General features: G+C 40.8%; 1 protein-coding gene across 1 annotated transcript in view; it reads right to left on the bottom strand.

Annotated features, from left to right (window-relative positions):
* Positions 1–13975, bottom strand: part of uvrag (UV radiation resistance associated gene) — a 95652-nt gene that overhangs the window by 30647 nt on the left and 51030 nt on the right. The window contains exon 13 of the mRNA XM_075486475.1: positions 10052–10127. Coding sequence (XP_075342590.1) covers positions 10052–10127 — 76 coding nt within the window. The remainder of the gene's footprint in view (positions 1–10051; positions 10128–13975) is intronic.

The following is a 13975-nucleotide window of genomic DNA, read 5'->3' as shown; positions in this document are numbered from 1 at the left end:
AACTTTACACTTTTACTCACATGAATATTTATTTTTCCAATGTCTCACTTTGACATGGATAAAGGCTAAAAATGTACTATTACCCTTATATTTAGTTGAAGCAGCTTGGTACCTCTTTGCGGTGGTGGACAAACCTGGAACTACCAACCACAAAATGTGGAAATTCAATTAGACCAACTTAAGTGTTTCATAAAGTCATAGGTGGCTGTCCAGAGGAATTCTCATAAAACCCTGGAGCTCAAGCATAATCGCAGTGCACCGACAGCCACACTGCGTACACACATCCAGAAGTGGAAACCACAGAACAGTGACATACACTTAGAAATGCGGTCTTAGACCTGCTGGTAAATCACAGATTCTGACCGACAGAAAATAGTAGCTGCAAGACAACAAAGGCTCCTCTCTTCGGTGTACTCGTCAGCTCGGGAGCATCCACCGATTCCCCTCTTCTTGCTCGTCATAAAAAGTACCTGCGCTTGAGTGGTTAAGGCGCAGCAACGCACCACCACAGACATGCTGCTGCTACTCCGCAGTCTCCTTAATACAGCATTATACTGTAAATAAATTTATGGAAAAGGGCTTCTCGCTTCTGGTTGTTAAAAAGGGTCGCACCAGCAAGCTTCTCTGACCAAAAAGTTGCACTGGATTCAAGCTGTAGCTAACAACAAGAGTTTGTGATGAAAAACAGGGACCACACAGTTAGGCTGTGAAACCCATCGGCATAGTGAGGTGTGCATTGAAGCTTGGGTTTTGGTTAATACACAGCTTGAGAACGGAGTTTCGGGGAAACACAGGGCGACTAAACCACTGGGAGTCCTCTTTTTTTTTTCCCCTTACTCGAGGAGAGAAAAACAATTCTCACCAAAATACAGTTCCTCAGTAGCTCATCTTCCTTCCTCTTGCTCTGAGCCGATTGCATTTCTCATCACAACTCTTCATGCTTGAGCCAAAACACATAGACAGCAAGCTCCTAATTCATGGGTCAAAACACTGAAGTTTCATCAAAGTGTAGGAGTAATAAATACAGCCACTTCTTATTTGATGAAAAAATTATGGATATTCACGAATCTATCAGAATAGAACAAAGGGCGATAATCACAATATACCATTCAGGCATAACTCAACAATTATTCAATGCAAACACACACTCCGATTATCATGATAACTCTGATAGTTCCTGTCCAACACATACAATGTACAATCCAAATTAGTAAACTGGACAATGTAAACCACAGACTTAAAAGTCTTTTGACAGATCTAATCTGGAGTCCAAAACCATAAGAAAGGTTAGTTTCCTCTTCTCTCCTCCTCCTTTTCATTAATCATCAGAGCTGCGGAGGCAGACAGGCGTCAGCCTACAGTCTCTGCTCATGTCAGTCTGTTAACTATTTCAAATCATATCCATACCAGTCTGCAGCGAGCCACTTATAACCTGCCAGAAATGATTTCTTCCTTGAAACATGATGAATAAAGAACACTAATGAAGAGCTTTTTTTTTTTTTTTTTTACTGTCAACGGATCAAAGTGATCCTGAAAAAAGTGGCACCTTAATGGTGTTTAAATGCAGAACATGTTATCTGACACACGCTCTGTAACCTCTCCTCTATTAGATGGCAGAGGGCAGCTATCCACATATGTACAGCACCAGGGCATGTGGGAAGTGGTGCTACAAGCAGAAGAATTTAAACTTTTCTTTAGCGTGCTAAAATGAAAATTGAATGTAAGATATACTCTGATGAGCTGCATTTTCTGGTACTTGTCCTGCCCATTATGTGTTTTATCATGTAAATCTCTAGGAAATGGAAAAAGGATGTTGCCCCTATGGAAAGATGAAGACAGCAGACAGCTTAAAAGGCCTGATGACTTCCAGGTTCTGTCTGTCCTTGAGTAAAGATGGTGGCTGAGCCTAAAAACCATGGTCATGGTTCAGGTAAACAAACAGTGCACACCAGACTGCATTTAGATTTCTGAAGATTTAGGGGCCTTTTTTGTGGAGAGGCAACTAGACAAATAAGTGACAGCTTTTGTTCAGGGGAGCAGTGGAGATGGGTTATTCTTTTCATTCTAGAACATTTTGCAAAACACACCGGGAAGTGAGTCACCAACCACAAGCCTCAGCTGGACAAGGAGAGAAAGACCAACAAACATCTTAGGGAAAACCTCTTAAAGTCTTCAAGAGTTCCATTTCTCAGAAAAAAAACCTGCTGAGAAAACAAGCTGGAGATCCATTTTCTGCTTTCATTCACGAAGATCCAAGCAACAGAGAGGTGAAAAACATTGTGAATAAACAATGCACATATGGCCAGAAGAACTTCTAAAAACAAAATAAAAGACGACACCCTGAAGTTCAAACGATGAATCCTTGTTAGCTATGATCTTTCTTTCCTCACACTCTTAAGTAGACTTAGGGTATTGGGTTTCGCGTCACAGTTTTCACTCCTACTTCAAAGAGCTCCGTCTGGTCAAATCGCTTCAGGAATGACTGCAAGATGTGACATCAGAAAGTGAAATTCCTTAAAATTTTAATACAGTTTTATCACTCACGACAGCAAAGACTTTTTATTTTGAAAGTTTACGTTCGTCTTATTATGCAACAAATAATGATATTTTCAGGAATGTCTACCATGGAAAAACTGTTCATGAAGCAAGTAAAGTAAGGTTCACTCGTTGTTTCCTTATAGAGAGTTTACCGTTGTAAACACTGAACGATCTCCAACATCTGTATTTTCAGAAAAAGAGAAGAAATAAAGTAATGGTTGGAAACAGTTTTTATTAAGAAATCTTAACCATCTTGACCACTTACTCGAGGGCAGCTGTGTAATGTTCACTTTTTGCGTGTCTGTTGGTCATATGGTTTTTATCCAAGCACAATCACATGAGATAATGGCAGCAAAGGGCTATGCCAAGACTCTGTCGCATCTCTTTGGTCTGAGGTCACCAGCTTTGCCGCAGAGGTGAAAGAAGAGCCTAAAGTTCAGCATACAGCATTTGGATTTAGATATGAAACTGAGGAGAAAAAGGGATAAGCAAAAGAGGTGAACAAAAGTGAGGAGGTGGCAGGGTTCGCTCATGCTCTCAACAATAAAAGTGATGCCAAGCGTTCTTTTTTTAATAATGCAAAGAGAGACCCGGCTTTCCAGTCAGTCTGTTTTATTTATAGATCAATCTCTTATTTAACTTTAGTTTGATTGGGGAAAAACAGAAGAAATCTTCCTTGTATTATATCCAGATCTTTAGATTTAAAAACTCTTGTTTTTTACAGTTTAGGCTCAGAAGCCTGTGCATCCCACTGCACTACACCTAAAATTCAATTCTTACACAGAAACTTTGCAGCGTGTAACACTAACTTTTATTCATTTTAGGCATTTTTGACAGTATGAATTCAATACCAAATTCACCTTTTTTGCTATTGCTTTAGATTTTACTGAGCTAATAAAGTAGAGCAGATGAAGAGAGAGTAAATTATGCACGGTGGACAGCACTCGTTTACATATTTTGCATCTAAAAGAGTTTGTACACAGCAACATCTTCCACTTTCAAGGCACATAGTCACTCAACAGAAAACAAACCTTTGTTTATAATGAGTGTAATTTAAAGGAAAAGTTATCCCTGCTCCATCACCTACAACCTTTCCAAACAGCTTCACCGAGAATAACTCCATTTAACCAGATCCTGTTCCGCTTGCTACCACCTCCTATAACCACTAACTATAGTAGGCTACCCAGTGAGTCATAGCTGTGTTTTATGGAGCCACAGTTACCACTCTTTATGGCAACAGGCGCTTTGAAGTATGCACCAGACCACGAGTATGGCACTTTGCCTGTACACACGGTGAGACAAGAGAGACTTTACCCAGTAGACGGAAACATCGGTGAACCCAGAGGTGACCTGGCTGGGCCGCAAAAGATTTTAAGATTCCTAATGCTATGATTCCTATGCTTGAGGCTACAAAGTATGTTAGACTGAGTAAAATGGCCGAGAAGCAACGGTTGCTCTCCTGCTAAGAACCTTGATTTTGTGTAGCATCAGTTGTCACCTAATCAGCCCCACATGCCTGTTTCACAACAACACAGCCAAGTGGATAACTCTAGGATTAAGAGAATGCAGCACATGGCTCTCCTCCAGACAAAAAGCTGCTGGTTTTCCTTTGGAGTCAGCCACACTTACTTGGCTCATTTGTCTCTGAATGAAAGTATAGCACGTTTAACATTTCTGCCCCCCTGTGGATGGCTACTACAGGCCCAGTTACAAGCCAGCACCTACCTGCAAATAATTCTGCGACAAACAGCCCCATGCCAATCTTTAACCAGCTGAGAGAAGAGTCACATTCTCTCTATGGGTTCAGCTTGGACCAAAGAGAAAGCGTGCATGTTAATCAAAAATGAAGTGCCTAGCTGTAGTGACTCGATTGCACAAGAAATAATAGAGGTTTGAAGAGAATGGGTACACTTCAGCCCAAGCATTCCTTGAGGTCTCTTTTCAGCCCTCTATGTCAAACAAATTAACCTCAAGCGGGAACATGGGCGTTTGTTGCCACCTGACCTCCAGTGTGATCTATGAAGCTTCCCTATCTTCAGTCCCCATAGCATGAGCCTTTATGAAAGTAAGCTTCTCCCTCCGCTACATGAAAGCAGAGTCTTCCTGCTGTGGTGCTGATCCTGCGCCAGCTTCCCTGTATCAGTTTCAAACACAGCCACGCAAGGCAATTTAATAAGAAATTGCCAGCTAATGTCTCCAACTCCAGTCAATCAGGCCGTCAAGCTGAGTCTGCTGGGAAACCAGATCTTTACTTTGTTTGACAAAACCAGGCTGGACAGGCTCTGCACGACGTGAATTAATGAAAACTCCGAAGACATGAAGGTAAAAAATTCAATCTAAATACCAACTGCAGCTAAAATGCTGTCAGTTGTTCAAATATATCAGCAATATGAAAACCCAGGAGTAAAACGCCGGGGTCAGTGAAGTAGCCATTTCCTCATGCTCGCCCTCAAACAGCTGGCAGAAAACCTATAGCAGAGCAGGGGTTTGGGCCAGCTTTCCTGATAAAGTTGTTGAGAATGACAAGGTTAGGGAATTTCTGTTATACTGAAAAGCAGAAATTGCATGTAGCGGGAAAAATCTGTTGCTCCATGAATTTATCCAGGCTTAATTTCTAAACCTGAACATTTGTGATGTGAAATCCAAAGCACAGAAAGATCAGGCTCTCAAGACTGAAATGTTTAAAGCTGTGCAGGAGTCATCCAAAGTGGGATGGAGAAGTACTGTCTGCAGTGGATTGTCTTTTATCAAATATGACATGTTAACCACGTCTTCAGTTTTAAAATAATGGCCTATTATCATTATCATATGGAGCTGCGTGATTCATGTGGCAAAATCATATTGTTTTGGAGACAACCTGATAACTCATCCTTAAGAAGGAAGGAGGAGCGGGGCACACATGGAATATATATCAGAGTGCTTTGAATGTAAGCTGAAATTTCAGCCTGTGAAAATACCGATGCGCTCCTGAGCTGTTAAAAGTAGAATGTGTTTTCCTTCATTTGAGGGATGTCATATCATACATTCAAAATACAAAAGATAACAGTTATTCATTATGGATCTGGCAGGCTTACGTTTAGTTACGTGCTGTGCAACCTCTTTTATAACAACAGAACAGTTCAGTGAAAGAAAGTACACCTTTGAACGCTTAAGCTTTTATATGTCAGGACATGAAAGGGGACATATGGAAAAATAACCTTCTTTTGTGTGCTTGAGAGCATTTATTTGGGCGTCTGAAGTCACTATGAATGCAAAAATTCAGAAAAAAACACAACTTTGGCATTTTGTTCTGTGCCACATAGATATTAGATATTCAGGTCTGCAGGTGAAACATATGTCACTCTACATCTTTATGTAGAGCCTCTTCCTCTGCATCTCCACCCAACGTCAAGTTCAGATGATTCGCTGTACCTCAAAGGTCAAACTTTTTTGGCGCTTGCTTTGTGATTAGCTGTTAATGCCAGAACAGCATCATTAGTTATCTAGTTAACTTAATATTAGAAATAGATTTTTTACCATGAGATTTTTAGAAATTCTGACATCTATCCTGAAAGCACCATTAGTTCAGGACCAGTAGCTGCCAGTATAAAAACAAGCACCAGGGAAATATTGGCCATATAAACAACAGTTCCTAAAGTCAGCTTCTGAAAACCGAGACAAAACACTGAAGACCGGAGCGACGGTGAAGTCTAGAGTTTATGGAGCCGATAAATGACAGAGGACTACGAAATAATTTTTTAATGGTGTTTTTAAGCAATCGTGAAATTCCTGAGTGTGTACTTTAACAACATAGGCCAGTTCAACACTTGTGAAGAGACTGTGTCTGAAAGCCTAGCAGCTGTCTATGGTCCAACTGCAGATGAGACAATGTAAGTATTTTAAAGTTAGATTGCCAGTCAAGTATTTTCCTATCAGTTTGGTGTGTATTCTAGGCTCTCAGGCTACTTACTGTATGCCTGATGGATCACAAAAGATGCAGCCCTATGGGAAGAGATAGGGGGAGTGGAGTAGAGTGAGTCACTAAATGCCACCAAAGTGATGTGCTGGAAGAGAGGAGTAAATTAACTTTTCCCCCTTAGCCCTGTGAGAACACACACACACACACACGAGTGCTGCAGACTAACAAACTGTTAAAACTGCTGCTTTAAAAGAGCTGGTTACATTTGCTGATGATCAGTTAAATCATTAGCAGCACCTGAACTCTACTTCCTCTCTAGATTCTTATTAAAGCGGCAGTCGGCAACTTTTTTTTAGTCATATTAGCTTGAACTGTCATGGGATTCTGGAAGTAGAATATTAAATAGGCTGTTTAGGAAAAATAACGAAATCTGTAGCTCCCTCTGAAGCCTGTAATCATGCTTGCGCTCCCGGCTGTTTTTAACCAATCAAGTTAGGGTGGAGGAATCCTACCTGTCAATCACAGCTTGTGCACACGCTGCTGAGCGTGAGTCTGCCCCAGTTTGTGTGCGCTCACACTGGTGTTAACTCACGTGCACAACCTCGTCCACAGAGGGGGAGGGGTTTGGGGGGCGATTCGGAGCTTGTTAGAGGTTGGGGGAGGGACCTGAAAGTTGTGTCAGTTCGAATTTTCCGACTTTAGACTCGTAATTTTGAAAACTTGCCGACTGCAGCTTTAAAGCAGTAAGGGTGTCCTTCTACATGTCGTCTTAGTTTTCTTAAATATATAAAAACAGTGTGTATTCAGTCAAGTGTTGTTCAACTGATCTTGTATGTACCCAATTTTCAGACCAGATGATTACTTCTCATGTCCTGATATGCAAAGTCTTATATAAAATTTAAAGAGCAATTGCCTTGCTTTTCACCTGACTGTTAGCTTGGATCAGGGTTAAATAAGTACAGTATGCTGCCTTTCTATTAATTCATCATTCTGCATTCTTCTTATAAAGTTATCATGCACTCCTCACATGTGCCCACCTGTGTCACATCTGACTTTTTGCACCTGGTTTCTAACATAAAAGTTTGAACCTTTCTGCAGTGGTTCCACGAACACTGGTGTACACGCCCAGCTGCCTGAATCTAATTTTTCATCTCCAGCAGACAGGATTCCTTTGAAGCTCCAAGAATATATGAACTGATGTCTCAGAAAGCCAATTTCATGCATTACAACAAAAAACGGTGTCCTAAGGACTTAGGCATATACGAGAAAAGACCTCTCTCAATAGATCGTGACACCATTTTGACCCAACAAATTCAGCAAAATGATTTCAGATGTGATAAGAGATGTGCTGATTTCAGTCAAGAATATTTCTTCTCAAGGTGCTTACATGTGCCTTCTATCAGCAGGCAAATTAAACTTCCAGCAAGCGTAAGCATGCAACACATGGATGGGATTTGCTAAATTGAAATCTCAGAAAGCAAAGATCATGATGTGTGGCTTTGATCAAGAATATATTTCAAGGGATGGGAGTGGGAATATAAACTGAGATAAGTGCATGCATGATATTTTGAATATAAAGAAGAAAAGAATTCTGCATAACTCTGCAATGTCCAAATATAAAAAATCCTGGATCAAGCTCTGGAACGACATTATAAGTTGAGCACGAAGTTGGGCCATGCCCCACCTATGATCATTTTCTTATGGAAAACATCTTGCAAACAACCAAACAAACCATACCAACCACAGAACTTTAAGTCGTTAACAAAGGGGCTTTAACAATTTCTTGTCAAACAAAATTACAGTTTATAATGGAATTGTCACTCGCCATTTGTCCTGGATTTATTTTCATGCTGCTGTAAAAAGGGCAGCCACAGCAACTCCCACTGAAGATGAAAGTCTGGCAGCACTGTGCCTGCAAATTAACACACAGATTTGTGCACCCGCTCATATACTTGTCTAAAGTATCACCAAAAACCAGAACCAAAAAGTTTCAAGGACATCCACAGTGTGAAGCAGCCAGGACGAGAATTAGCATCTCCAAGTCCGAGGCCACGGTGCTCAGTGCCAGTTGGGGTAAGTTGCTGCCTCAAGTGGAATAGTTTATGTATCTCGGGGTCTTACTCAAAAGTGGGGTTAGAAAGGGAGACAGATGGACGTGGTGAAGGGAGAGCTGAGTCTGAAGGTGAAGCTGTAGATTTACCAGTAGATCCACATTCTAACCCTGACCCACGGTGTTAAGCTGTGTGTAGTGACAGAAAGAATGAGATTGTGAACACAAGCTTAAGAAATTAGCTTCCTCCGAAAGGTGGCTGGTGGCATCGAATGGCCAATTAAGTGCCATTAAACTACAGCAGACGACAGGAGCGTAACAAAATGTCAGTAAAAGGGTGCCAATGATAAAAGTCCACTGTATTAAATAGAAAAAAGCCATGAAAATCACATCTGCTAGTTCCAACTAACTTCTTTCACACTACAGTTGAAGACGATTATGTAAAAAAAATCTTGATCATCTTATATAACCACAACAAAACAGTTATGTAATAATCTACTTGGCCAAGATAAAAATGACAGAGCACATTTAGATCAGTCTCACTCTCGATAAGAAATATGGCTTAAATAAAACATCCTGAATTTCACCTACACGCTTTAAACGAGCACAAGAAACGATTCTTAATTCTTAGAAAAGCCCATGAATTACTTCATACCTTACACAGAAACTTCCATATGATGGATGAGGCACAGTAGGGTCAACCTTTGAGATATATGAGCAGAATGCAACAAAAAAAAAATATTTTGCCAGGTTTAAAACACAGGTGGGAGGATGGCAGACTTGAACGGTGGCCAACAGCTTGTGGTATGGTATTAGAAACAACATGTGCGGTGGTTTGAAATCAGTCGCCTCCTGGGGATAATTGCCCTGCCTTATTCGGTGTGGGGGCCCTTCTTTCTCCCCTGGACAAGGAGCAAAACAGGGTTTGGAATGCAAAGTCAGTGCTAAATGTCTCAGAGATAAATGGAAAGAGTCATTCAGGTCAACATATTAGGTTCACTTTAATAAGCATGTCGAAGTCATCAGTTCAATAAATCACATCAAAGCCCAGCACCGATAATGAATTGATCCAACAAACCAGAATTGGGTGCGCAGCTGAAGCCTGATGAAGCTCATTTTCCTGATGCCCAAAAAGCTTAACAAGACTTTGGATTGAACACACACATCCAAGCAACTTTGTGAGGCTGTAGTAAGTACAGTGGTGCAGTGTGCTCAGCCCCATTACTGCAAATGACTGTATTGTTATCAAGTCTTAACAACACCACCATCATCAGCTTGACTACAAATAATTTTGGCATTCAATTTCGGGAGGAAATCATTAATCTTGTAGATTGATGCACGTATATAAAAAAAAACTGCTGCTCCCTGTCAACAAAAAATTTTCTCTGTCTAATCTTTTTAGTGGCAGAATATTAGATAGTATAGTTCAGAGCATTAAAAAAAGCTTGGATTGTGAAATAAATATAAATCAAACTGCTATGTTTTAAAAAGTTTTCTACTCTTAAATGTAGATGCAACACACATCAGTGGCACATGTGTGTAAGGAATGTGTGGCCATATATTACCTGGGCAATGTTCTTGTTTAGTAAGTAGACACCATATTCGAAATGAAACCGTTCTCCTCTGGGGTACAAAGGAAATCTGTAAAAGACAAAAGAGAGAGAAAAAAAAAAAGCAGGTTTAAACAGGAACAGGTGATTTACTCCACAGGACAGGAACAAGCAGGAATCATACAGACAGAAGACAAAGTAAAGGAGAAACCGAACCCCCGACCTCCATGCTGAGGGGACCTTACGGCTCCGTGTGGCTGGTGAGGATGGCATTTTGGTGATGTGGGTTTGGTCCATTTAGGGGGAAAGGTGACTGCAGAATCAATACAAACTTGTTCTCAGTGATCACCTTTATTTTGGGCATGGGGCTGGTCAATAAATGAGTTTGTGAGAATGAAAAAGAAGCCCATTAAAGAGCCCTCAGTCAACTAATCTGAACTGAACAGAGCTGATCATCTTTTGGGCAATTTTGGCTCAACATCAACAACTTTAAAACACCAATGAGCGAATATCTTCTGGAGCATTGTGTCTCACTCTTCTCTGGAGTTCCACAGACATGTAGAATCATTGCAAAGGCAAACCGAAGCTGTTCAAATGACACGAGGCGTCTCAACGTTACTAAGACTCACTGTGGTGATTTGTCATTTGTCCTCCATCTGTAGGTGTTAAAGCCCTTCCGTGCATTGATTATACCTCTGAAAACTCATCTCCTTTCAGCAAAATTAAGTATCTAAATTCCTAATTTCTATGAAAAAATATTCCTTTATGCCTTAAAATGTAAAAACCTTACATGTAACTTTACAACTTTGTCTCATTTATGGAATATGCTAATTATCCTTTCGATGGAGATACTGGAGAGATGAGAAAGTCAAAGTTTCAGCTGATGATGTGCTCCGAATGTTGACAGGCCCCACTCCACAGGCTGAAAGGACTGGTTAAGCGTGTTGTGTATGAAACCCTGGCTGTCTGAATCCATGGTTTTAAAGCCATGGTTCGTACACTGCACTTTAAAGGTGGACATGTTTAGACAATTTGCTTGTGATATGTCTACTTGCATATACAAAAACATATTATCAAGTTTAAAAAGCTAGATTTTTGAGGCAGTGTGGGCTTTCATACCATTTGCAAACAAAGCACTAAGCATTTTATCCCCGTAATATATCACGATATACCAATGATCTATCCATGTGAACACGTGTGCGAGTAAAAGGGTGTTCATTGCTTGTTAACTTTAAATCTATTCCACTGCAACAGGCAATAAATTATTCACATTGTTGACGTGTCCACTCACGTAGTCACCACCACAGTCAATGAAGTGTACATCACTCAAGGAACTGAGTCTGGGTCTATGATCTCATGCCACAGATCATCCCACCTCAGTACCTTTTTTAACTGAATCGTCAAATAGGAGTGGAGGCGTCCAGACAGCGTGTCCATCCGCCTCCAAGGAGGAACAAAGACAACTTTCTATTCAGCGTGATGGGAAAGTCCCTTAAGTACCAGCTGAATGTCTGAGTCAAGGCCGCACAGGGAGTGCTCATGAAGGATGGAGATCGACCTGAATATTAGAGAGGTGTAGTGATAGGTACACACTGACAAGTTGAGAGGGAAAGTTCACTTTGCCACCAGGGCCTCCCTGTTACTTTGTACTTATACCTGCTTATCTTCCACTGAGGGAGCAAGAATACATTTGAACAGCAGCTCCCATTTCCAATTAAAAGCAAGTTCATAAAGCTTGTATCATTGACTGATGCCATAAGGGGGGGTCTCAGTCTGAGGAGGAGCATAGAGTGGGTCTTATACCCACATAGTGACGCTTCCTCCTTGTGATAACTTCTAACAAATCAATTGGTGACGAGGAGAGGGTGTCAGGATTGGGTGTAAAAGGAGCATCCACCAGATTTAGACTTTCCAAGTAAGGATGGGTTGCGGCTCACTGCTTTGTGCCAAACTCCATCAGAAAATCACAAGCTAAATTATATATTTTTCAATGTAAAATGGCAAAGAACTTGTTTCTACAACATCTACAAGGCTTACAACTGTGAAAAGAATCAGGGAGTCTGGGGAAATCTCACAATGTGAAGCCCAAGGACAGAAACCACTGCTAGAGAGACCTTCCAGCCCTCAGACAGCGCTACATGAGAAATTGTCACGGCACTGTGATCAATTCAGCCACATGGGCTCAGGAGTATCTTTAAAAAACATGATCATTCAACACAGTCCGCCGCTGCATCCAGGAATGTAACGCGAACATGTTTTACAGAAGCAGGAAGCCATAGATCAACTATGCACAAAATTGCAGTAGAGTTCTCTGGACATGAGCTCATTTCAGATGGACAGAAAGAAGGTGGACACGTGTGCTGTGGTCGGATGAGTCCACGTTTCAGTTTATTTTTGGGAAAACAGGTACCCGGTTGATGTATCAAAGTATTCTTGGGTGAGGTGAAATATTCAAAAGCCAGAGTCTCTGTGAAGGTGTGGGGGTGCATCAGTCTCCATTGGATGGATGACTTCATACGTGTGAAAGTGCCACTGATGCAGAGGCGTGTATCGAAATTCTGGAAAGACATATGTTACCATGAAGGAGACGTCTTTTACTGGAAGCTCTGTGGTTATTTCAGCAGGACAATGCCAGACCTCGTTCTGTTTCTATTAAAAAATGTATGAAGCATTATGAATGAAGCATTATAAAAAGGAAAATCAGACAACAACAACCACAAACTGCTGAGCGGCTGAAATCTTGTATTAAGCAACAATAGAAAAAGCCTTTTTTGTAGCTGGCATCAAGCATATTTTCCAAATACAATTAAGCTGGTCAGGGAACACAGTGAAAATAATTATAAAGATTAAAAAAAATGAACAAAATACAAATCTAAGTTTTTGTTGCATTCGCTGTTGCATGGTTTGTGGAGTGACGTTTGTGAAATGGGACATGAGACTATGGGAGCATTCTCAGACAGCACTCTGAACTAGTGAACGCTATGAACACCACGTCACTCACGCAGCACACTGCAGCTCTGGGAAGTTTAAGAGGTAAACCCTTAACAGATGGGGATCATTGCAGCCCTAGAATGAAACCTAACAGGAAGTTGCTGTAAAGTCTGGCAAGTAAAAATTGAGACTGTGGCCAGGGGGCCGTACAGCCATTTACTTGTTCATCCTCCATATCCCTGACATGCAGCCAGGGCTCTGCAGAGAAAGCGACATGCCAGAGGTCATATCTCAGCACTAGGAAATAACTACCAGAGAGAGGAAGATCAACACAACAGGCCCCTACTCTGCTCTGCTGGCATACCCAATATCACTTCCCAACCAACAGACAGGATTTGTTTGGCAATGAACTCATATAAAAAAGGGAAACAGAGCTTCCAACACACACATGCAAACACATGAACACACAGACTAAGTCACCGAGAGGTGATTAATGAGAGCTGTCCGCTGTGCTTGAAATCACGCAGGAGAGACTCCGGTTCACCAAACACCAGGAATTCCTCACGGGGACGTCCAGTAAAGTCAAATATATTATTACAGAGCAACAGGGAGGAAATCTCTGGACGGAGAGGAGGAAAGAGACACCAAAGGAGTACATGATTCACTTAAAGGACAACTCTATTATCTTATATATAATTAAATCTGATTAAGATAGTCCCACTGCAGAGTGACCGGACAAAAATGAACAGTGAAGCAAATGATGTATTTTACAGTCAAAAAAGCCCCCCCCCCCCCTTTTTTTTTTTTTAGATACATATATATATATATATATATATATATATACACACATATACATATATACATATATATATATACATATATACATATACATATATATATATACATATATACATATACATATATATCTTTTTTTTTTTTTTTTTCAGCTTACATCAGCTCCGGCTTTAGGGATAGACGGCCACTGCTGTCATTTCTGCTACAACAGTA

The sequence above is a fragment of the Odontesthes bonariensis genome, chromosome 16 (genome assembly GCF_027942865.1).
Source record: "Odontesthes bonariensis isolate fOdoBon6 chromosome 16, fOdoBon6.hap1, whole genome shotgun sequence".
Classification (NCBI taxonomy): Eukaryota; Metazoa; Chordata; class Actinopteri; order Atheriniformes; family Atherinopsidae; genus Odontesthes; species Odontesthes bonariensis.
This window is presented reverse-complemented; position numbering and strand designations above follow the sequence as displayed.